Source organism: Martes martes, assembly GCF_963455335.1.
Source record: "Martes martes genome assembly, chromosome: 7".
Taxonomy (NCBI): Eukaryota; Metazoa; Chordata; class Mammalia; order Carnivora; family Mustelidae; genus Martes; species Martes martes.
The window spans coordinates 114054242-114078869 of record NC_137894.1 but is presented as its reverse complement, the minus strand read 5'-3'; the positions used below and the strand labels follow the sequence as shown (position 1 = coordinate 114078869).

At 48.7% G+C, this 24628-nt stretch overlaps 1 protein-coding gene and 1 long non-coding RNA gene across 6 annotated transcripts in view; one reads left to right on the top strand and one right to left on the bottom strand.

Annotated features, from left to right (window-relative positions):
- Positions 1-24628, bottom strand: part of SMOC1 (SPARC related modular calcium binding 1) — a 148052-nt gene that overhangs the window by 35573 nt on the left and 87851 nt on the right. For all 5 annotated transcript variants that reach the window (XM_080808244.1, XM_080808243.1, XM_080808241.1 and 2 more), the window contains exons 4-5: positions 16745-16844; positions 14352-14399 (exon numbers count right to left, since the gene is read on the bottom strand). In XM_080808244.1, coding sequence (XP_080664370.1) covers positions 14352-14399; positions 16745-16844 — 148 coding nt within the window. The remainder of the gene's footprint in view (positions 1-14351; positions 14400-16744; positions 16845-24628) is intronic.
- On the top strand, positions 584-9026 carry LOC308345778. Its single transcript, XR_013967105.1, has 3 exons — positions 584-756; positions 7266-7327; positions 8489-9026. It is a non-coding gene; the product is annotated as an uncharacterized lncRNA (long non-coding RNA).

The window sequence follows — 24628 nt, the reverse complement described above, 5'->3', positions numbered from 1 at the left end:
GAGAGACACCAACAGTAAGACAAATCCAGGTGTATGTTCACCATCCCAGGGTAGGGACGAAAGGGAGCTCAACTGTCATGGTCTTGGAAGGCCCTTCCTCATCAACCCGCATGAGCCGGCATGATGACTGTCAGCCGTGGTCCTCCCCGCAGGAAAGCTGGGGTGTGGGGGTGGGTGTGTACCTTTCCCAGCAGTCCTGAGCTTTGGGCCAAGCATGTTAGGGTAAGGCTGGCATACTTCATGGCCCCAAATCCTGGTGTCCCCAGTTCCTTCCTGCCCTTTTGTGAAAGGTACCAACTGAGTACCTAGTGGCCCTCATTGAAGAGCTTCAGGAAAACAAGAGGCTGTGCCGTATTCCCTCCCAAACACCTAGCTATTTCTCTATCCTCCCCTAAAAAGGAAAAACAGGCAGGAAGGACCATCCCCTCTCCAGTATGCTGAACTGGAGAGAATCAGGAATCCCTAGAATACTTCTAAGTGTGAAACACCGTGCCTGCCCATTCCCAGGGAGACGTGGGGGGCAAGCAAGATAGAACGGGATGTGAGAAACTGCAGCCTGGACTGGCTTTGAAATTTCTACCATAGATGAGGGGAGCACGAAGTTCCTGGGAACAAAGTCCTAACACACCGGATCCCAGCAGAGTCGGCCGCTCTCCGCAGAGCAAGAATGTCTGCCGGGGAGGAGTGAGTGTAGACTTTGCCGCCCTTCAGGACTCTGGGTTACTTCCATCAAGATCCCCCAAAACCTTAGTGCAGGTCAGTGTCTCTCAACTTGTTTTCATTGCTGCCCAGCTAAAGAGCATTTTTAGACTTTTTCTTCCTAATCGCCTTCCTAATGAAATATTCATAACACAGATACTGCGTGTATATCTGCTTCTGTACTATATGTGTATCTGTGCTTTATACGAAAAAAGGACAAGAGTTCTTTTGTCCCCCTGCCTCCCCCCCCCCCCGCCCCCAATCAACTTCCCCTTCTTGATATCTCTGCCTCCATTGAGAATGCATAGTTTAGAGATTTCTCTGTGTTCTCCCTGGGCAGGGCGGGGGTGGGGGGCAGGGAGAAGAGCCCCTCGGTCTCAGCCAGTGGGATGATTACACCATCCCCCAGAGATCTTGTACAACTAAACACTATATTCTCCAAGCACTAACTTTTTTTTTGGTCATTTTATTCATTTAATTGCTATGTATTTATTTATATTTATTTGTTTGTTTTGCCAATAGTTCTTAGTTTTAAGCTTTTGGTTATTATAACTGGTATTTATTTATTTTAACGGGAAAATAATCAACATACACTATTGTATTAGTTTCAGGTGTACAACATAGTGAGTTGGTGTTCACGTTCATTACAAAATGATCACCACAGTAAGTCTAGTTCCCTCTCTCACCGCACCAAGGTATCACAGTATTACTGGATATATTCCCTGTGTTACACACTACGTCCCCATGTCTTATTTATTTTATAACTGGAAGGTTGTACCTCTTAATCCCCTCCACCGAGTTCATTAACTATGGAGAAAGCAAGTTCTCAGAGAGTCTCTGCGACGCCAGTCAGATCACCCTTAATAACACCCCCCCCATCACCCGCCGCCATTTGGAGCTCCCAAAACCTTTGGCCGACTTCCCTGCATCTAATCAGGAAGGGAGGAAAAACACAGAGTTCTGATCCCTTTCTTGAGCGTCAGACTCACACCCCACCCTTGGGATCTTCAGACTGGAGCTCTAGAGAGACCCTACTCATGGCCGGAGGCTGAGGCCAGCAGCCCCACCATCGGGTGACACAGGACCCTGCTATTATTCTCCTCTGCTGACACCAAGACTCAGCTCCTACCGGGGCCGAGGTGACCCTGCACCAGCTAAGACAATCATCCCGAGGAACAAGATACGGGCAAGGGGAGAGGAGTGAACTTGCTGGATAGCTCATTTGCCTCCAACCGGAGTCCATAACAGGCATCTTTTGATGCACAACAGTGTTTAAGTTTGATCTGGAAGTCATTGAAGGAGAATAAACACAGAGCAGAACTGCACAATGTCGCTTTTTTTAATAGCATCATTTCCCCTGACTCTATTAACACCTCTTTCCACTGAATTCAATGAGTCACTGAATGAAGGCTCACGGCAGCTGCAAGGCGCATTTGGTTGCTCTTCCGGATGCAGAGTTCACAGTCTAAGTAGCCCGGCGGCCCCACGGGCTCAGGCCCTCCACCCGGGGTGGCTTCACTTTAGGGGCCTCCAGGGCCACAAAGGGAAAGTGAGAAATCAAACATTCCCCGAGGGACAATGGTGAGAACCCAAGTGAAAAATGGCTCCCGCCAGATTTTAATATTCAGCTACAAATCGCCCCATATTCCAAGAGCCATAGCTCTCTCTGGAGCAGGGTAACAGAGAACATTCTGCTGCTTCCTCCCACCAATCCGATGAGAGTCTGGGGCTGCCCATCTGGTGTAGCAATCAGCAAAGGTCCGTTGCCCCAGGGGAGGAAGGAGTGTTTCCAGTCTCCCGGGAAAGTTTGGCACTTGTGCAGGCCCAGGACCTCCACGGTTGCCCAGACGCAGGCCCAGAGCCCGCAGCGCCTGAAGGCACGTGCAGGCAGTGAATCTTCCTGCCAGGCGGGGTCACCAAGGGTGAGGAGGTACAGCTGGATCGCCACAATAGAGGACCTAGACAGAAAACTTTATGAAGTGAGAAAAGACAAAGTGCCCCGCTGCCAGGAGGACCACCTGTGAAATTCAGCTGCCCAAAGGATGAGAAGCCAAGCCAAGGCCAACAGGACCCTCTGACCATCATCTCCGGGCACCTGGGCCCCTGGCTCCCAACCCAGCAAACAAGCACACCCTTCGACCAAACACAGGTCCAAGGCCTGGGTCCAAGGTCCACATCAGTTCGGCTTCCTGGCAGGCCTTGGGACAATACCAGGCCCCATACTGAGCCCTGGGGAGAGGGAAAAGCTTCCCCTTGGCCTCCCCGTCTCCAGTGGGGGCACACTCCACATCCTGGCTTTACATCCAAAAAACTGGGTAACCTGAGCCCCTCACTTTTCTTCTCTGGGTAGTGATAGCTTCTTCTGAAATGAAGGGCGCCTGCCTCCCCATTCTTGGGACAAGGTGCAGGACTAAAGACTTTAAAGGCTCAGGATCAAGGACTTTAAAGGTGTGAATGCTATGAGCATAAACCACCTGAACCAACGGCTTCCTTTTCAAAGTGGATTTACAAAATTAAAATCTATCAAAGTGTTTAAATTAAAAAAAAAAAAAAAGTAAACCTTTCAACTCAGTAAGAAGATGAACAACCTGATTTTAAAATGAACAAAATACCGTAGTAGACATTTCACCAAAGAAGATGCACGGACAGCTGAGGGATGCATGAAAAGATGCTCAACACGATTAGTTGTTAAGAAAATGCAGCTTAAAACCACTATGTACCTACTAGAATAGCTAAGATTTTAAAAATAGGAAATACCAAATGTTGGCCAGGGTGTGGAGAGACGAAAACCCTCATTCCTTGCTGTGGGAATAGAAAATGGGGTAGCCATGCTGGAGAACGGTTTGGCAATTTGTTTGAAATGTGAAACATAAACTTACCATTCGACCCAGAAATTCCGCTCTTGGGAATCTGTCCAAGAAAAAGAAAAACATGTCCACCCAGAGACATGTGTGCAGAGATCCATAGCACCATCACTTGCAAGAGCCTCAAACTGGAAACAACCCAAATGTTTGTCAACTGGTGAACAGGCCACAGATGGTGAGAGGGCCCTATCATGGAATACTACACAGCGACGAAAAAGAATGAATTCCAAATAGAAGTGACGCTATCAATAAACTTCAAAAACATTAGACTAAATGAAAGAAGCCATGTACAAATGCTCATATTGTAGGATTCCACTTAGATGAAATGCTTAGTAAAGATAAGTCTATAGAGTCCAGATCTGCAGGTACCCAGGGCTGGAGGAGGCAGTGGGATGTAACCAGAAGCTGGTCCAAGGTTTCCTTTTGGAGTGACGGAAATGTTCGCTGGTAATGGCCACACGATGCTCTAAATGTGCTAAACTCATTGAACTGTATGTTTATGATGGGTGAGTTTTATGGTATATAAGCATGCTTCAGTAAAGCTGTTAGAGTACCAATGTCATCTCAGATTCAACCTCAGGCAGCAGCTGCTGAATTATTTCAGTGATCCTTAATTGGCAGGGAGACTCCCACATATTTTAAAGAAAAATGCATCTCAATCTCAGTTGACTCGTAAGTTCATGGTGATGCGATATCTCGTGCTCATCATTGGTGGTGCTTTTGGACCTCACACAGCAGGACCTTAGTCCTCTTTAACACCACTACATTCTTCCAGAACAAGAAGAGGAGAGGAGAGGGCACTGCAAATGCCAATTCGAAGATTATCGTTTTTCTTACAGGGAGAAAAATGTAAATCCGGAAACAGTGGGGGGGTGGGTGGATAAAAAGCAAAATAAAAAATAAAACAAAATTAAAAAAAAAAAAAGGCAAGCTTACATTCATGACTAAATGAATGAGGCAAAGCTGACAGAATTTCTCAAGGATGATGTCAAGATCCGCAATAATGAGACCACGTTTTGCAACACTCAGTTTCTGGCAGGTGGCTTTCCTCATCTAGTCTCACCAATGGCCAGCACAGAGGAGGTCACTGGGCAGATAAAAAGAGATGGCGTCGCAGAGAAAGAAAGTGATTTGCTCCCGGCCCAGAGGCAGGGAGCAGCTCTGGAAACTGCCCAGGCCCAGGGCCCTGGAGTTTGGTCTTCCAGTTTCTCCAACCCCCAGCCCCATCTCTCCCTTAAGGTGCAGCCCCACAAAGCCGCACCCCCTGCACGGGTTCCGCGAGCCTGTCCGGACAGTGGGTTTGTGGGACAGCACAATTCCTTGCCCTGCGAGAAGGCCTGGCCCACGCACAGACAGCTGGAAGTCACTTCGACCCCCGATGACACCGTTCAAAGCCTCCTCTGTTTGGCTTTTTGATTCCTGATTGACATTCTCTGGCAAGTGGAGATAAATGCAGGCTGGGGACAAATGTTGATCCGCTCTGACTGTTCTCAGCGAAAGACTTTTCAGAATAACAAACAAAACAAAACAAAAACTCAAAAACATTGGTGTGCTTAAGGGACTGAATAGAGCCCAAGAGGTCCGGGGAAGCAGGGCCGGGCCTTTCAAGGGGCTGGCGAGTCCTCCGAGGAGTTAATTGTTCGGGTGTACAATGAGTTTATTCTGACCACATACAAAGAGCTTTCTCTTCCAGGTCCTTCAAAAGCAAATGTGTCAAAGGGGCCAGAGGAGGAATCTGTATTAATGGCAGCTCTTGGGGTCTCTGAGACTGAGGAGCCTTGGAGAATGAGGAAAAAAGAAATTGCCACCCCCCACCCCCCCCCCCCGAGATTCGGAAGGTCTCTCCACAATCCCAAGTCCCCTTCGATTCTTGGGTTCTGCCCAAGCCATGTCCATGACCGGCCACCCTCCCTCGTGAATTCTTTTAGACCGCCATTGGTCGTCTTTTACAAAGACATGGAGAGAAACTTCAGCCTGGCGGAAGTACTGGAAGGTTCTTGCTTTTGACAGGACCACATTTATGCCAGAGCCACCAACCCCCTCAGCCCGTGACTCAGGGACCCAGTGTGGAAGTTGGAATGATGTATTCTGGGTGTCACAGGGAGACACCGGTGCCTTTTGCAAAAGTCCCTTAAGACCCTGGCCCAAAGCATGTGAGGAGGAGGATGGAATTTTAGTCAACATTTCCTGAGATGCATGTCCCAGGAACAATGAGGCTCAGAAATGTACTATGAGCTGTCCTAATCCTGACCTTTGAGAACAGGGGTTATCTGGGCACCTCAGGTCCTTTCCAGAGCAAGAGATCAATGTTTTACATTCCGTCTACCCACCTGCACACTCCCTCCCAAAAGAAGTAGAAACAAGCTCAAAGCTGTTTTTTTTGCAAATAATTCCCTACATCCTCAAGCTCCACATTCCCCTGAATAAGAGCAAAAACATGATGCTGGTGAAAAAAATAGACCAGACACGGAAGAAGAAGAGAAGAAAGAGGAGGAGGAGGGAGAGGAGGGGAGAGAAGCGGGGAGGAAGGGAGAGGAGGAACCACCAGCGCAGAGTCAGTTCCGAGCTGGGTTCACAAAGAGAACTGGGCTCGTTTTTTTTAACTCTTTATTTTGAAAAAAATGATAGATTCCCAGGACATTGCAAAAATAATACAGGGAAGTTCCACGTATGCCTTGCCCAGTTTCCCTCAATGGTAACATCGTCATAGCGAACCTAAATATATAGGCAACCTACAAATACGTAGGTTATGTCATTGTTATACAATATCAGAGTTAGGACATTGACAGGGGGGTCATCCATGGACCTCATCCACATTCTGCCAGTTTTACGTGTACTCGTGTGTGTGTCGGCGGCGGGGGGGAGGGGGTATTTCTCTGCAATTTTATCCACGTGCTGATTCGTGTAACCACAATTAAGAGGCAGAACTATTCCATCACCACAAAGATCTCCCTCTACAGCCCCTCGATCATCACACATGCCCTCCTTCACCCCATCTCTCACCCCTGGCCACCCACTGATATTTTCCCCATCTTTATAATCTTGTCTTTTCTAGAATGTTATTTAAATGGAATCATGCAGGAAGTGACCTTTTGAAACGAGCTTCTCTCACTCTGCATAATGCCTTTGAGGTCTATCCAAGTTGTGGTTTGCACACACGGACGGGTTGTGCCCTCTTACCGCTAGGTCGTATTCCACGGGGTGGAGGCACTGAGCTGTGTTTCACCCACGGAAGGACATCTAAGTGGTTTTCCTCTTCAGCTACCACAGATAAGGCTGCCATGATCACCCATGTTTGGGTTCTTGAGTACACACAAATTTTCATTTGTCTGGAATAAAGGCTCAGGAGTGCCATTGCTAGATTATAGGGTAAGTTTTTGTTTCGTTGTTTACTCTATAAACAAACTTCCAAAGTATATCTCCCAGAGTGTGTATCATTTTACATTTTTACCAACGATGTGTGAAACACCCAGTTTCTCCACAGCCTTACCACCATTTGGTATTGTCACTATTTTTTCCCTTAATTTTAGCTATTCTAGTAGGTGTGTAGTGATATCCTCTCAAGATCTTAATTGGCATTTCTTTATGGCTAATGATGTTGAACATCTTTTTGATGTGTGTATTTGCCTTCTGCATCTGAGCTCTGCTAAAATGTCTATTCATGGATTTTGTCCATTTTTAAATGGAATTGCTTTTCAACAGGTTGAGTTTCTGAGAGCTCTCTACATGTTCTAGATAGAAGTCCTACACTGGATATGTGGTTGGTAAGTATTTCCTCCCAGTCTGTACTTTTTTTGTTCTCTTAACAAGATCTTTCAGAGCAAGTTCTTAATTTTGATGAGTTCAGATTTCAGAAATTTTAAATTTTGGGGATCTTGCACTTACTGTTTTAAGACAAAAAAAGCTCTAGGCTCATCTACCTATGGTTTCAGAGAATCTCCTCCTATGTTTTCTTTTAAAAGTTTTAATAGTTTTACATTTTACATTTAAGTCCAAGATCCATTTTGAATTCATTTTTGTGTAAGAAAATGAGGTTTGGGTTGAGGGCTTGGGGTTTCTTGTTTTTGTTTTTGCCTACGGATGTCCGGTTGCTACAGCGCCTCCTCCTCAGAACTGCTTTCTGTCTCTGTCCCATCAGTTTGCCAGCCTTGTGCAGGCCTTTCTCTGGGTTCCTTACTCTGCTCCACTGATCTATGTGTCTAACCCTTGGCCGACACCACACTGTACTGATTACTAGAGCACTGTAGGTCTTCACCAGGGTATTATGATTTCAACTTTGTGACATTCCGGAAAAGGCAAAATTATGGAGACAGTAAAAAGAGCAGGGGTTGCCAGGACTGGAGAGCACAGAGAATTTTTAGGACAGCGAAAATACTCTGTGTGATATTGAAATGGTGGACATGTGCCATTATACACCTGTCCATTTCCACAGAAATGACAACACTGAGAGTGGGCGCTAATGTAAACCATGGGTCCTGGGTGATGATAACGGGTCAGTGAAGGTTCACTGATTATAACGAATGTGTCACTCTGGCGTACACATTGATAGTGGGGCGCCTCTGCCTGTGTGGGGGCAGGGGCTGTATGGGAAATCTGTGTACTTTCCTCTTAATTCTGCTGTGAAGCTAAAACTACTCTAAAAAAAAAAAAGAAGTATTTTTTTAAGAAAAAGGAAATGAGACAAACATTTTTAAAAAGGGAGAGGTCACAGCATTTGTTCGGAAGAACACAGGGAAGCATGAATTGAAACTTTATCAAGGGCCATGGGGGAGTAAAGCATGAAAGCTCTCTTTGTTTTTAAAAGAAATCAGAGTGATACCTCCCACTTAATTTTTCATTTTAAAAATGTTTTAGCTCTTCTAGCTCCATTGCCTTTCCATGTAGACTTTCAAATAAGCAGCTCCTGGATCTCTGTTTTCTTTCAGCTGGCGTAGAATTGGTACAGCAGGACCCGAGAGTGGTGATTCATTGGCCTCTCCCCCAAGAGCTGGGTGGCACTCTGAGCTGGAGACAGAGGCTCAGATGTGGCCCAGAGACCTTTGTGCGCACACGTGGAAATCTCTGCTTCCATCTGTGTTCCTGGGCCATGCCTGGAACTGAACTCAATCAAGGGACAGCGAGCCAATGAACAAATTCTCAATGGCCTGACAATCTCTGAGTCCTCACCTGGACGTGGGGGACCCCACAAAGGTACCAGGCAGTGGGATCAAGAAGGTGAATGGCAAGTCATCAGAGAGGGAGACAAATCACAAGAGACTCTTAAACACAGGAAACAAGCTGAGGGTTGCTGAGGTGGGTGGCAGATGGGACAACGGCGTGATGGGCATTAAGGAGGGCACGTGATGTGATGAGCACAACTGATACACAACTGATAATCATTGAACTCTACATCCGAATCTAATGATGTACTGTATGTTGGCTAATTGAATTTAGATTAAAAATAAAAAAAGAACTTGCCAATGGGCCATGCTCATCCCAGGCACCTTCCCCAAGGGTCTTTCCTTCAAGGCTCTGGCCATGGGGAATACCAACCAGGGCTGTGTGGAAGGGCCACCTGGTTTGCCTCCCAGCAGAGGTGACAACTTCCCAGCACCTAGAAGCCTGTGCCTCCCGGGGAGGCTTTCCCTCCCCCTGAAGGGAACCTCTCTAAGAAAGAAGCTAAGGGCCATTAGAACGTGAGTTCCACAAGGCAAGGCTGAGTTCTTATCGTGTTCCTTGTCGCTCGGTCCTCAGTGATTGTAATAAGCCTGGCACTTAGGAAACTTTCAGTAAATATTTGTTGAATGAAAGAATGAGAAACCAAGTAGAAACACCAGAGGTTATGCATAATACCAGGGACTCAAAAGAATCCACGACTAGGAGGCTTTTCCAGATCCTAAACCCCATTTCCTCTCCAGTCCTTGGAAATGGGGATATGGCAGGGATTCAAACTCTTCATTTAGAATCCTCCACGCATAACTTTCTTTCAGAGACCCCAGCATAGGGACTGGGTGGAGGGCAGGGCTTGAGCACATGGAGCCGAGCTGGGGAGTGAGAAAGGAAGGAGACAGGGCACACACACGTGCACTTGAGCATACCCACGCACACCTGTCTACACTGCAAAGCTGGTACCCTGACGTGCCGGGCTTGGTCAGCGCAGCTCAGGGCCCCGGCATGCAGTAGCCACACACATGCAGACAGCAAAAGGCTGCCTCCCATGGGTCTGGAGCTGCCTAGGCCCACTTCTGTCTCAGCAGGTGCTGTATTCGAATGACTGCGTCTCCCTGGGGAAATCCAGTGTGAGCAGAGGCCAACCCGTCTAGGTCGTCAGCCGCCCATCCCCACTACGTCCAACCCCAGATGGTAGGGAATCAGATTGTTGCCATCTGACAACCACCCCGACGGGTCAGCTACTGAGCTCGCCTCTCCCTCAGTGCTAGGGGAGAGGAAAGAGGGGACGCTGGGAAGAGGGTAGAGTCATTTGAGCAGGAGGGCCGGCTCCACGTGTAGAACATCCTGAGACAGCCCGCGATGTGCAACTCAGGGCAGTGAGGCCAACCTCATTCGGCTGTGCTGACCATAGGAGGGCTGGGGCTGGAAGCCACACCATCCCCGTCGTCCAGGATGCCTGCGGCCCATCACCCCTGCCCGAAGCACATCCCTCGGCCCTCAGTAAGCGTGCTGCTGAATCCGTCACCTGAGTGACAGGTCGTCCAAGCCAGCACTAACCTGTAGACCAGACTCCAAGAGAGAGTCTAAAGATGGAGACAGAGAAAGGGACCCTGAGACAAATAACTGTGACTCACTCTTTACTTAAGAGCGCAGGGTACAGAGCAGCTCTTGGGGGATTCAAGGTAGGCTGGTTTTGGGGAGCTCTGCCCCTCTCCACCACTGGCTTGATGAACACAGATGTCCATGCAGAAAATGCAAGCAGAGTCTGCTAATGTTTTTGTTTTTCTCTCACTTTCCTTAAACGGCTAAATCCCAGACATCTAGGAAGACAAGTAGACATCCCAGACAAGTAGGAAATATGCAAACTGCAGAAAACCCCTCATGGTCCTCAACCTTCCCTCGCCGATGACTGAAGCATCAGCGGGGATCTCCAAGGTCCTGGGTGCTCAGAAGAAGCAAGCGCCCAGAGAAGGGCCAGGAAAGAATTTCACAAGTGCTCTCCATCCATTCTCCCACTTCATTGTTCTACACCCCTCAGTCTTCCCTGGAAGGCTGAGAACTCCCCTCCGGCACCTCACAAGCAATCCTGCCCAGGAGCCGCCCCCGACTTTGCTCCTACGCTCCCCAAATCATCCACATTCCTTCTCATCAAGACCACAAAAACAGGCACCTCGGGAAAATCCACTTGGGGTAAATTCACGATCTCGAAACACATTTTGCTCCCCAGCCATGTCCCAGCTGTCCGATCCATCTCTACTCAGCTTCTGCAGCCTTCTACTGTTCTCAGCAGCAGATCGGCAGAGCTCAAGGGGCTGCTGGCAGCCCTCTTCCTCTCCTCTGATCGTCCTCTGAAGCATCAATAAAACACATGTGGAGGCACGTGTGCCCCCCAACTCCCCAAATATGGCCCCCACCCCTGCATCTCTCTTCAAGGGCAAGGAAGGGGAGGGGAGCCAGGATGGGAGTGCCCCAGATCAATGGATATTTGAAACTCAAACACATGGCCCGGGACCTACGCTGCACGTGTTAATTACCACACATGTTCCCATAAAGGGGTCCGTTAAACACAAGGGGCCCAAAGAACAGAGCGAGGAAAGGACATTCCAAGGGATTAAGTAAATAGTCTGAAGTTCTGACCCTCCTCCCCTCCCAGAGCACGTGCATCTGGGTAAGATAACAGCGCCCCCTCCCTCCTTCCCCCACTTCTCCCCTCGGGCCGCACACCTGTGGACCCCGAGCCTCCTCGAGCCAGGCCTCCTGTCTGGACCAGCCGCCTGTGACCTGCTACTGCCTGGCTTCTCTCCCTCCTCCCTTCCTCCTGCTATCTCTCGGAGCCTCCTCCCCCAGCCTCCTCTGCTCAGCCTTCTCCTCCTCTCCTCCGCAGGCCTAATTCCTGGCTGGCAACCAGACCCCTCTGTCTCCGCACAATACACCTTTTCATTCCTTCCAGGCAGGGAGAACCGATCCTTCTGAGCCCTGTCAGTGGAGCGGGCTCCCAGAGGCAAGAAGGTGGGGGAGGAAAGCCTGGGCCCGCTCCTGCCCCCGCCACCCCCGACGGCCCCCACCACTCTCACACCCAGACCCGGGGCGTCCTTCCTGGGTGTGCCTCTCACCCTGCTCGAGGGCTGGGGCCACAGCAGGCCTCAGGGCTGTGAGCCTCAGCTCTAGGGAGATCCCGTCTAGGAAACCCCACGTGTGGGTACCAGCTCAGACAAGGGGCCTTTGTGTCTTCCCACCTGCTGCCCTCCGGAGCACATTCCATTCTTAAGTGGCAGCTGAGAGAGGGACCTCGGCCGCCGACACAGGATATTACAAATGCCCTCTCGCACCCTGTCCCCCTTCCAGCTCCAGCTTCCTGGACAGGTGTGGCTTCAGGTGGCCCTTCCTACAGGTGGCCTGAGCCTGCTTTTCTCCGCGCTGCCCATAGCAGACAAAGAGAAGAGGATTAGCACCTAAGGTGATCCTTTCCAAAGTAGAAGGAAGGAGAGGCTCTGGGCAAAAGTCAAGTCTCCAGAGGCGAGTGCGCCCTAGCATCCCCCACCGGGCCTCTGCACCAAAGAGAGGCTCTGCAGAACCATCTGGGAGGGAGGAGCCCATCCGGCGTAGGGGAGCAAGCTGCTGGAAACTAAGCAACTTATCTCTGAGATGAGGCTTCAGACTCTATGCCCCTATTCCGTGCACTGTCCCTGGAGGAATCAGGTGTCCCTGTCCTCTCCCAGCCGGGTCAGCAGGAGCCCGCAATGGCTACAGGTCTGTTTCTTTTGTTGTCCACAGGGTGCAAAGCCACAGCAACCTGGGAAGTACTCCTCTGTACAATTTAAGATCCCAGACTCCACGGTCCGCCCTTCTTGGCGTGGGCGCTCCATTCAGCATCACGCCTTCCATTCCCTTTGGTGGGGGAAATCTGGGCTGTCGGTTTTGCACGATTGCCGATTGCTTTTTATTACCACCGCGATCTCGTGCCCCAGAGCAGAGGCGATGTTCCTGAAGTCTTCAGTTGCAACAAGTCAAATTGAAGGCAGCTCCCCATCGCAACTCCAATAAATTGCAGACAGACACACAAGCCATGCACAGTGTTGAGGAGTTCAGATCTTTGCAGGAAGAAACATTCACACCCCTCTCCCACTTTGCCACCTAGAAGGGAACCGCCAACACGCACGGCTGCCTCTCCCTGTTCTGGGAAGGACCTGGAAAGGGATCTGCTCCCTTCTTTTTACCCCCATATGCATTCCTGCTGGCGGGAAGGCCCATTAGTCCGTGTTTTCTAGCGGGATCCTGAGGCTCCTCTTCTATGTCCTCTTGTAACACCTGCACTCGGGCCAGCAGCTTCTCCACGGTCTCGTTTTCTGCATTTGGGCAGGGTGGTTTTGCCTCCTCTTCCCATTCCCATGGGATAAGCATGTAGGGCGGGCTCCAAGGCCCCGCCTCAGTCTCCCTGCCACTACAGGTGCAGGTCAAGCCCATGTACCTCACGCTGATCCTACACAGGCCCGACGCTCCATGTGGACATTTAAGAACATGAAGTTCCCAAGGCCCAGACACACGTGTGAAGCCTCAAACTCAGCTACCATCTCCTGGCTGGGCTTTGACCCAAGAGCCCAAAACAGGGGTCCTGGAGTGCTCGCACACGCAATGACATTGGTATTGGTTCTCCCTGCAGCTACTAGAGCACACTCTCTCTCTCCCCCTCTTTTTCCCTCTCTGTTATCCTGGTGGCAAAGCTCAGTGTCCCTCACACTGGAAATTGTGGTCAGCACAGCCCAGGGACCTAGTCCTCATGTTGGCTGCTCCACTGAACAGCACTCAGACAAATGCCTTAATTGAGGTTAGCCACATAATTTGTAGGGCCCGGCGCAGAATCAAAATGCAAGGCCCTTTGTTCAAAAAGCAGGAAAATAGTGCCATGAAGGACACCAAACTGCAAAGTTTGATCCTCTCTCTCCTGACTTGTTGTGGTGTTTTAAATTTTTCCATTTAATGTTGTTCTACGTAAGAAGGATTAGAATCTGTAGCGTCCCGTGGAAGCCCCACAGCCCGCACCACAAAAGCGGTATGCCAACGGGGTGACGAGGACGCGCACACGCGCACCTCCCAGTCCCACTGGGCTTTCCGTAACAGAACACAAGTTCGAAGACAGAATGATGAAGAATTCTAAAACAACAGCAGCACAGGTTGCAAGCCTGTGAAGCCAGTTTCCTCCTCGTGAAGAAAACCTGATGTACTAGAACAGTTATTAGGGAGAACCAGCGAGGGGCCAAAGATGTTCAAACCAGTGTCCAAAACAAGGGGGTCGGGGCAGACTTGGACATGACTGCCTTCGCCTCCTTTTCGGTTGCCTGCCGCCCACCTGGTAGCTGACTGCCTGAACGGCCCAGGAACCAAGGTTCTCAGGGGCCCTGCCCCCTCTGCATGCTGCGCTCACTCACCTCCCTCAGAAATTCTGGAAGCGTGGACCCCCACCACCGTACGAGCCTTACTTACCTCCTCCAGTCCTTCTAGGAAGAAACCTAGAATAGGAATGGAGACTTTCTGTGGGGGGATTTTAGCCCACACCCAGGCTCCTTCCATCTTGTCTAGAACTCTTCTTGGACTGGCTTTAGAAGCAAACATTTGGATAGAGCATAAAACTCTACTCACCTTTCCTTCCTGAGTTACCCTGGCTCAAGGGCTTGTCAGTGACTGAACCTTGGGTAAAAGGGAAACAAAAACACAGACATTCAGAACGTATCGTGGTTGGTTTCTTTCAAAGAGCTGGCAAAGCCTGCAGCTGTAAGCATATGGTTATGTATATACATGCACTGTATACATGTCTGGGGACATTATATACAAAGAACGGACATACACGTCCAGTGGTGTTTGCTTCACGTCAATGTCACTGATATCGCAGTACCAGTGAGATGAACCATGATCTCCCCGCAATAATCCTGACCAGATTTTTACAAAACTTCCCCTCCGCAGAACTCCCTAGGTGAACGTTCCAGTCACTGCCCCTCACCTCCACTCCCCATCTCCCCCATGTCCCGCCACCTCCGTGTTCTGAGCCATATCCAGTCAGTAGGGCCAACTGAAAAGAAGCCCCTCTTACTGAAAATGCAATGATTGACATCCCTTGCTGGTTAGTGCAGGAAATCGGCGATTTTCCATCTGCATTAAGTAGAAAATTGTTGGCCCAATTGTATTGAGTGGGCCAAAATAGTCTGAGGCATGGAAACAATTTTCTAGACGCAGCCTGTTCCTCAAAGAGGGTATAGTGTGTGTGTCTAGCCAAACACTTTGCCCTGAGTCTGCTAGGACGCCATGTGCACCCATCCTGCGGTCCGGGCCCTGTGGCACCTGTCTTCTCCATGAAGCCCACACATGCAGGCCAGAGCCAGCACAGCCACGTAAGGACATCTGTGGAGGTCTGGCCACGAAGAGAGAGAAAAAAAAAAAAAAAGGATTCCTTCTTTTCTCATTCTGTACCGTACCCCTTTCTCCATATATTAGTTTTGTGAGAATTCAATTATATTACTCTGCATGGCTTGTTTCTAGTGCATTTGTTTGCTTTAAATGAAACTTTCCAGGGCATTTGCAAGGAGGGCTCATTCCTGCTTCCCCCCACACCAACCCCAATTAAGGTTTCCAGTTTCCACGTAAACCACAAATAAAGTAAACTTTCCATTTTGGCCTGCAAATCTTGGTTTCCTAATGTAGATGCTTACTGCCTTTCTTACCATTCCCTTATATAGCAGGGCCGGTAGAAAAATGAATAAAGCTTGTGAAAAAAGAAAAATGTTAGGATAGCAGGGCTGTTGGCCCTTGGCATTTCCCATAGGCTTTAGAACAATGCTTTATCCTTTGCTTGCACTTAAAAATTAAAGATAAGTGGGGTGCCTGGGTGGCTCACTGGGTTAAAGCCTCTGCTTTCAGCTCAGGTCATGATCCCAGGGTCCTGGGATCAAGCCCCACATCGGGCTCTCTGCTCAGCGGGGAGCCTGCTTTCCCCTCTTTCTCTCTCTCTGCCTACCTCTCTGCCTACTTGTGATCTCTGTCAAACGAATAAATTAAAATCTTTTAAAAAAATTAAAGATAAGTAAATAAATAAAACCTCCTAACACACATATACGAAGAAATATGAAGTGGCTGGTGGCTGGACGGGCTTTCTTGAGTGAAGGCTGAGCCACACCGTGAATTAAGGAAGGGACTCCCAAGTCCCTTACCATCTGAATGGAAGTAGGAAGTGTGGGGCTTGTGTAAATCCAAAATCCACGATCCCATGAGTTGACCTAAGAGCAGAATTTCTCTATGCTCATAGAGTCAGCAAGAGAAAGGACTTAATGTCTCAGTGGACTAGTATAGTGGGTCACTGTGAAGCAATGATTGCCTCCCTCATCTAGTTATCAAAACCACCTCAGAAGCTTCACAGAGAGGTGGACTCCAGGTCTCACTCTAGATCTGCTGGATCAGACTGTACCGGGGAGCCTCGACACCTGGGCTCTTTTTAATTCCCCAGGCGCTGCTGCTAACAGCCAGCTTGGAGGGCCACTGGGATGAAAGTTTTCCATTCCTCTACATTACGTTGTTGGGGGGAGGAGGAGCAAATATATGGCACCCAGGCCACCATGCCCTCCTCGTGTGCCCATGACGGACATCACTTGTTGATCCTTCAGTCTTTGATGCTGAACTCCCATTCAGTTTTAAAAATCTGTCTCAACAAAGTGCTCCCAAGACCGCTAGCAGCCAGAGCACCCCAGCTGAAAGCTTAGATGCCATTCTCTAGGAATTCCAGCCGATGCTTGGGAAGAGAGCGTCGAACCAGAAACCTCAACTCAAAATAAAGAAATATATACCCATAGGCATATACTGAGCCCGTCGCCCAGCTGACTACAGAGCAGGTGTGTCAGCGTGGAATGCTCCCTGACCTGGAAGAGGGCTCATAACCACCCGCCATCTTTCCACCATTTTTCCAAGGTTCCCCCACGAGATGCAGGAGACCAGCGGAGGGGTCTCTCTCGAACTCCTTTCATTCTTCCCGCCCCTCCCTACGGTACCTGAACATACAGGAGTTTTATTCTGCACAGAAGAGCCACTGATGGGCTTCCCATCTGCGGTGACACACCAGCAGTACCCCGTGTAAGTATGGCACTGCACCTGTTCAGGGAAGCGGGGAGGGGGAAGAGAACCGTAAGTCGTGGGTCACATATCAACAGTCAGCTCCCACCCCTTCCAAAGCCTTGCCACCGAGGAGGAGGAGCTCCTTCCACCTCTCACCCAACACTTGTCCCAACTACCTCCTGCAGGTGGGTTGGTCAGTTGACAACATGGATATGTGTCTTCTCTGGGAGCCCCCAGGCCCAACCACAGCAACCTACCTACGTCTTTCTTATGACTTTTAATGCTGAGTATCTTATATCCTATCAACAGGCCCACTTTGTCTTTCCTGTGAGGGTTCTCACCAAGACCTGAACATCCCCCCCCCTCCCGCCAAGCATTGGCATATACACTCCCATCCATCTGTAATAAATTCGGATTGGTGAACTAATCTGGCAAGTGTAAGTTGGGATGTCACCATGGGGGGCTGAAATGACCCTTCCTTAACAAGCAGTGCAAGTAGTGGGCTCTTTTCTTCTAGCTTCTCCCAGCATCCGGTCATACAGTCGGCCTGCCTACTGCTCAGGTGGCTCTCGAGAGACCAGGGCACACACTAGCAGTTGCCCACGAGAGGACGGGGTTAAGGTAAGAACAACGTTGCTTGACTCTGCACCTTCTAGTTTGAGATGCCCTGCTGCCCCTCTGTGTGGTCATCCTCAAGCCTCCATACTTGGGTCCACCCCATCTGGGAATAGTAAATAAAAAAGAGGCTTTTGCTTCATTTGGGTAACTATTCTCTCTCTCCCAACAGCTATCACTCTGTTCACCTCCTCTCACACCAGCCTGCTGCTTTCCCACCCATTTCCTAATGCGGAGTTCCTAAACACAAATCAAGGCATCACTCCCCTGCTGAAAACCACTCCATGATTTGCCACTGGATTAGGATAGAGATTAAGCTCCTGTATGTGGAGCTCAAGGTCCCCCATGATTTGCCCCCTGCCTACCCCTGCAGCCTCATTTTACACCCATGTCTTCACATATACCCTCCAATGGAACCACACATAGGATTTTATGATTCTGAACATTTGTTTGCTCCAAATATCCAGTAGTCCGGGATACCATTCCCTAACACATCCCCAGCCCCCTCCTCATCCCTTTGTATTCCCACCCACTTCGTGATACACTTTCTCTGCAAAGCAATCCCAGCCTCCCCCCTTCTCTTCTCCTGACCCTCCGCATACCCTGGCTCTCTAAATTCAGAGCCCTTATCTCCCCCACCAAGACTGTGACATTCTTAAGGCAAGGGATTGCATGCTGGTTATTTTCTACCTCCTAAGCATCTAACAGAATGCCTGACATTTACTGTAGGCATTTGACGAGTTGAATAAGTGCTTCATTATCATATATTCTCAATTCTTGGTCCCCATCAATTCTAAAAATGTAGCATCAATTTAAACAGCCCCACCACATTAAACATGGACCTCAATGACAGGATGGGTGCCAATGCGAAGATATTAACATGTGAAAAAAAAGTGCTTCTTGGAATCAAGGACATTTTGGAATGAAGGATAGACAGTAACAGCATACAAATTGGCTGGTAAAGTATATAGGGGTAAGGCAAGAGAGATCTGATGGCCTGGGTGAAATCCAGTATTATCAATAAGGCAGAAAAGCTCCACAATGGCTTCTGCTCTTCTATGGGTACCAAAAGCTATAGTTTCCCCCAAGATGAGATGTTATACTACAGACCTACCCATAGAAATCAGGACAAGAACAAGACGGGGGCATCTTACCAGTATGATGACTGGGTATAAATGTGGCATTTACCTCCACTGTTCCGTGTAAAGAAACCACATTCAGTGCCCTTGTTCTAGTACCATATTTTTGTCCCGCTTCATCTCATGGAGACATCTGTAACCCCGATGGCTATGGTTGCTGCCACAGATGCTCACCCAAGATTGGTATCTTGGGTTGAGTCAGCGCTACCTTCTGAGAAAGCCTAATGACGGAATGGAAGAAACCCAGACAGACCTGGGTTTGAATTCGGATCCAGCCAGTTACAAATCAGTCATGTTACTTAGCTCTCTGAGCCCCATCTATAAAATGGGGAGAACACCGCCAAACCTGGAGGGCCCTGGCAAGGGAAACAGACAGGGTGAGTCCAGTGCCTGGCACAGGAGAGGGCTGGGTACAAGGTGGCCACAGTGATGATTGCTCCCAGCTGTGTCACAGACACCGGGCAAGCAGGCCCCCTTCCGGGCCAGAGGTCCCCTGCTAACCTCCAGAGGTCTGGGTGGGAAATGCTCCTGGAAACTTGGGACTTTCCCCCTTCAGATTTTGTCAGCCCTGCAGGGGATAGTTTCTAGATGATTCCTTGCCAGCGGCAGCATTTTAATGGGGCCTGGCTGGCTGCTTTCTCCTCCCCAGCCAGTAATCACCTGCAGGGAAACCAGTCCCCAGGGCAGGGCGGCCACACTGACTCACTCCCAGGCCCCTTGGCTCCCATGGCCAGAGCCAGCTTTCCTCTCCGTGAGGACTCTACCCCTCAAGTCCAACACTGGCACAGTCCTCTGGCCCAGTGCTGCCTGCTGGGGCTGGGTGCTGTGGTCACGCAGGCTGCAGGAACGGCTGGACAAAAGCCTCCTCCACCCAGGCACTCAGAGTCCCAGCCAAAGCTACTGAAGAGCGAATTAAATGCATGAGTATGAGGCTAAACCCAACGCTTTGTTTCAGGGGCTATAATCTGACCTCTGGGCTAAGCAGGTCCCCAGGGCCACAAGCTCACTGAGTGTGCCCATTGTATCCCTACAGGCTTGTGGATGCTGCCTCCCAGCCCCCAGCCAGGCCCACAGGCCCAAACATAGCCCCATTTTTCCCAGGGCTCTCAGCATTTTCCTCGGACCGGGCTGCAAGGAATAGACTCCAGATCACAAAATCCTCTGGCTGGGAGGTGCTTCCAGATCCTAAAGAACTAGAATTGAATGGAGGAATTATTGCCGTGCTCCTCAGGCATGCAGTAATGGGCTCACAGAGGACCCGGGTAAGGTCTCGGGCTGCAGGAACCCAGGATGTGACCAGCAAAGCCACTTCCCTTTGCCAAAGGAGCCCCATGTTATTCACCCATGATTCTCGACCAAGAGGTTGTTTGTAAACTGTCTTGGGGGGAGTTTCCAAGACCTCTTCTAAAAGAAAAAGAAATTACGTGAAGACAGAAAGCAAGGGTCATGGAGTCAGACTGCAGCCCACTTAACTAACTAGTTCCACCACTGAAGTTAAGTTAGCCACTTATCTTTCAACCTCTGCAGCCTTGGAAAGGTTCTTAATCAAACCAAGCCTCAGACTGCCCCTGTTTACTTAAAAACTGGAGATAATTATGGGGCACCTGGGTGGCTCAACCAATTAAGCATCCAACTCTTGATTTTGGCTCAGGTCATGATCTCAGGGTCGTGAGATCAAGCCCTGCATCAGGCTCCGTGCTCAGTGAGGAATCTGCTTGAGATTCTCTCTCTCCCTCTGCCTCTGTCCCTCCCTCAGCTCGTGCTCTCTATATCTCCTTAAAAGTAAATAACATCTTTAGAAAAACAACAGATAATTATACTTACCTCACTCAGTTGTTGAGAGGATTAAATTAGATAATGTAAATAAAGCACTGAACTCACACAGTAAGTGCCCAGTTAAGCTTAGCTATTTATTTTTATTATCATGTTATTTTTCAGCAACCTATCGTACACTCAAGAAGGGCATGCCAGATTCCCCGATGGAAACCAAAGAACATACTATTCTGACCAGTCCCAGGGGAAGGGGTAGTCTAAGTTCAGCAAACAGTTTGAAAAAGTTAGTGGGAGAACGGAAATTTTGTTTTCATACAGAAGTAGTTCAATTACTCTCAGAGGAGAGAAGTAAGGCTTCTTGCAGCAAAGCAGTCAGGCTATAAATGCTACAGAATTGATGGTTTATAAACACACAATCAAAATGCAAATTCTACCTAGTTTGGTTTCCTACCTTGACAACTTATTTAACATTTTAAATTAATAAGTAATCCCTTTTGTTCTACCTCCCGCAACCCCAGCCTCAAATTAATCAACTTTCATATTTAGCGGGAAAGTCATGGGCCATGAGGAATTGCAAAGGTAATTAGCCATTTCTAGGATCTCACTGTGCAGCTCTCAAAGCTCAGGGCTGATCCAGGCCCAAGGGTATGGATACAAACCACGGAGTTTGCTCCTATTCTCTCTGGAGCATGTTGGGAAAGCTGAAATGTCAACTGATGGGTCTTCCTTCAGAGACAAAAGTGTTTATACATCAACCTAAGTGAAATTACTCATTGCTTAACTATACTGTTGAGTATGACTGGCATACTTAATATAGGCTTTTATACACCGAGGACGTTGTATGCAAACCTCACAGTAACCATAAATCCAAAACCTAGGATTGATACAGACACGCGCACATACACACACACACACACACACACACACACAAAAGAGAAAAAAAGCCAAACATAACACTATAGGAACTCATCCATCACAAAGAAAGAGTGCAAAGGGAGAGAGGAACAGAGAAGAACAACAAAACAAACAATGAGAAAACAATTAACAACATGTCAATAAATCCATACCTATCAATGATTATTTTAAATGTAAATGGCCAAATGCTCCAATCAAAACACATAGGCTGGCAGAATGGATTAAAAAAACAAAACCCATCGAAGTGCTGCCTGCAAAGAGACTTATCTCAGACCTAAAGATACAAATAGACTGAAAGTGAGGGGATGAAAAAATATTTACTATGCAAATGGAAGTGAAAAAGAAGCCAGGGTAGCAACACTAATAGCAGACAAAACAGACTGTAAAACAAAGACATTACATAATGATAAAGGGATCAACCCAACAAGAAGATATAAAAATTGCAAATATCTATGCACCCACCATTGGAGCATCTAAACACATAGACATAAAAAGAGAAACTGATAGTAACATAATAATAGTAGGGGACTTTAACACCCCACTTGCATCGGAGGGGAGACCATCTGGGCAGAAAATCACTAAATGCATTTTAAAACAGTGTGTTTTTAGGTAAGCAAATTTCATCTCTGACTCATACACTTAAATATTTTTGGCAAGAAGCCCTTTGCATCAACAGCCCAATGGTATATTTCAGGTCAACCTCTGTCCAAATTAAGACAAATGTGAAATTATTTTAAGCCTGTTCAGCATTAGCCCAACTCCTAGACATCTGGAAGAATGTGGGAGGCTAGCACTCTCACCAAACACAGTGAGTAACTCGTGAGTGCGGGGAGCAGAGCAAACACCAGCTCCCAGGATAAAGCAGATCAGGGACTGAAGGCAAGGACAGCAGTGAGAAAAACAAAGGAGACTCCCAGACAACACATACAGACAACTGTCCCCCACTGCTTCCATGCCCCAAATGGAAAACACCTCTTCTACCTCACAGCGGCTTTTCACTCACCACCGATGATCCCACCGGACCTTCCCAGTCATGCTGTGTGCAAGTCCTTTATAGGACAGGCATGCGGAGCAGAGGTTATGTGTTTAAATGTCGCAGCTAGTTCTTAACAGCTTAAGAATTTGGATCCCTGGGGCACCTGGATGGCTCAGTTGGTTAAGCATCTGGGTTCGGCTCAGGTCATGATCCCAGCATCCTGGGATCGAGCCCTGCATCAGGCTCCCTGCTCAGCGGGGAGTCTGCTTCTCCCTCTCCCTCAGCCCCGCACCCCACCCCACCCCCTCCGCTTGTTCTCTCTCTCTTTCTCAAATAAAAAAACAAAATAAAAAAACTTCCAAAGAAGACAAAAAAAAGAAGAATCTGGATCCTGGGATTCAAACTGCCATAAAATTTCAGAATTGACGGAGCTGGGGAAAAAAGAAAAAACAAACCGTAATGATCACCAGTCTAACACAAACATTTCACAAAGGAGGAAGCAGGTCCGAGTCTGAGTCCTCGGACACAGCCTGCGTCCTGGCTGCTGGATGTCCCCCAGAACTGAAAGGGAGAAGGAGAAAGGCATGGCCCCTTGTGCCGGCATTTGAGGGAACTGACAGGGTCTCTTTGTGCCTTGTAACTCTCTGGCATATGGAACTCTTTTGGGGTAGATGAAGGGAGGGGTGGAGATGGAAATGGGATAAATACTCGAATCAAGGAGGCAGCTGGAAAAGTCTCTTGCTCCAGCTGGGTGAGAGGATGCTTCCGGTGTGGTTCAGGTGACGGTACTGGGGGAGGGGCTCCACTGTGGTCCCTGGCTGGCCTGCTTTCCTCTGGCTGTTCCTGGGGGACTTCTGTGACAAGGGCGGGACCCCACGTCCCAGAGTAGCTCCTCTGTTGTTAGGCATTTGCTCTCCTTGCTGCCAAGGGCCCCCAGATGCCCTAGGCCAGTCTCCCCAGCTTCTAACTCCTGCCACACTGAGATGCTTGTGAAGACCGCAGGTGTTCCCACAAGGCGTGACTAGGAATTACCAGGGATGAAGTTCTCTAGCTGAATAACTTTGGAAACATTGGGTTAAATAAAATCGAAAGATTTCTTGATTATCTGACTCTGAGAAGTCAGATCATGATTTAGCTCGAAGAGGAAGACAGTGTTTGCAGCAACTTCTAAACTTATTTAACGGGGGGAGCCTCCCTTAATTTTGTGTGGGGAGCATTTCGTGGGACTGGTGGTCTCTGAAACATGCTTTTGGAAAAGGCAACGTAATGAGCTGCAAGGCTTTGCTGCCTTTCCTTGCTTTTTCCCAGTCCGTCCTTCTTAGAGCCCCAGACCAGGTTCTCATTTTAGCTCAATCTTCCTGAAATAATTTCCCTCCGGCAAACCCCCACCGCCTTTTTGTAACACTTTCTCAAGCTCTGTATCTGTTAACGAAATCCATCTTGAGTTGCCTCGGACCTTCACTGACAACTGGATCCCCTCCAAGGCACAGCACCTTCTCACCCCGTGGTTTCACCTCCCCCCTCTCTTTTCTTTGTGCCTCTTTTGTAAAATAGAAAACGTGAGTCATATGCAAAGGGACGGGCTTGATGGCTTGATGCAGCCTTCTTCGTAGCAACCCCCAAACCTGTCATGAAATAACTCCTATCATGCACACGAACACTTCCCAGTGGGAAAAAAGGAAACTAAGAAGCAGAAGGCATGTGGATATTTGTCTGACTCTCTTTTGGCAGTGGGAGTAAGAGACTTTTTTTTTCCTCTCTTATCTGCCAGTTGCCCCAGATCAGTTAGCAGGTACTCTGGATTAAGTTAATGCACAGTGAGTTCAGCATCTTGCTATTGGTCCAACTGATAACTTTGTTTCGGGGCAGTATTTCCGGCGGCCCCACTTTCCCTTTGTCTGCATTCCCTATGGGACCTCGGAGAAACCGTGTGCCTCCACGGGTCCCATAGGCCCTAGCTGGAAGAATGATGAGGCCCCGGGCCATCTGAGACAGCCGCTTGTTGCCCTAGAACATCTCTCTCCATCTGAAGCTCCCGGAGAATGTGCTTTATCCGGTGTGCTCCCCACACGTACAGTTTCAGGATTCCTTAGGTCTGGGATCAGTTGGAGAATCTGCATTTCTAACAAGTTCTCAGGTGCTGTTGCTGCAGGAACCCCATAGTTCAAGAGCCACTGCCTTAAAGGAAACTTCCCCCAAACCGCCCTTTCTGGCATTTACCATGAGCTCCTTGAGAAACAAGTCCTTTTCCAGGTGAGAATTTGGGAACAAGGAGCTTATGACCATACTTCCCTCCCAAGTTTTTACGTTCCCGTTTTTTGATGACATGCGCGATCTTCTGATTCATGGGTCTAGTGATTGCAGCATTAAATCGTCTGGGTGATTTTACACATGGGAGAGAG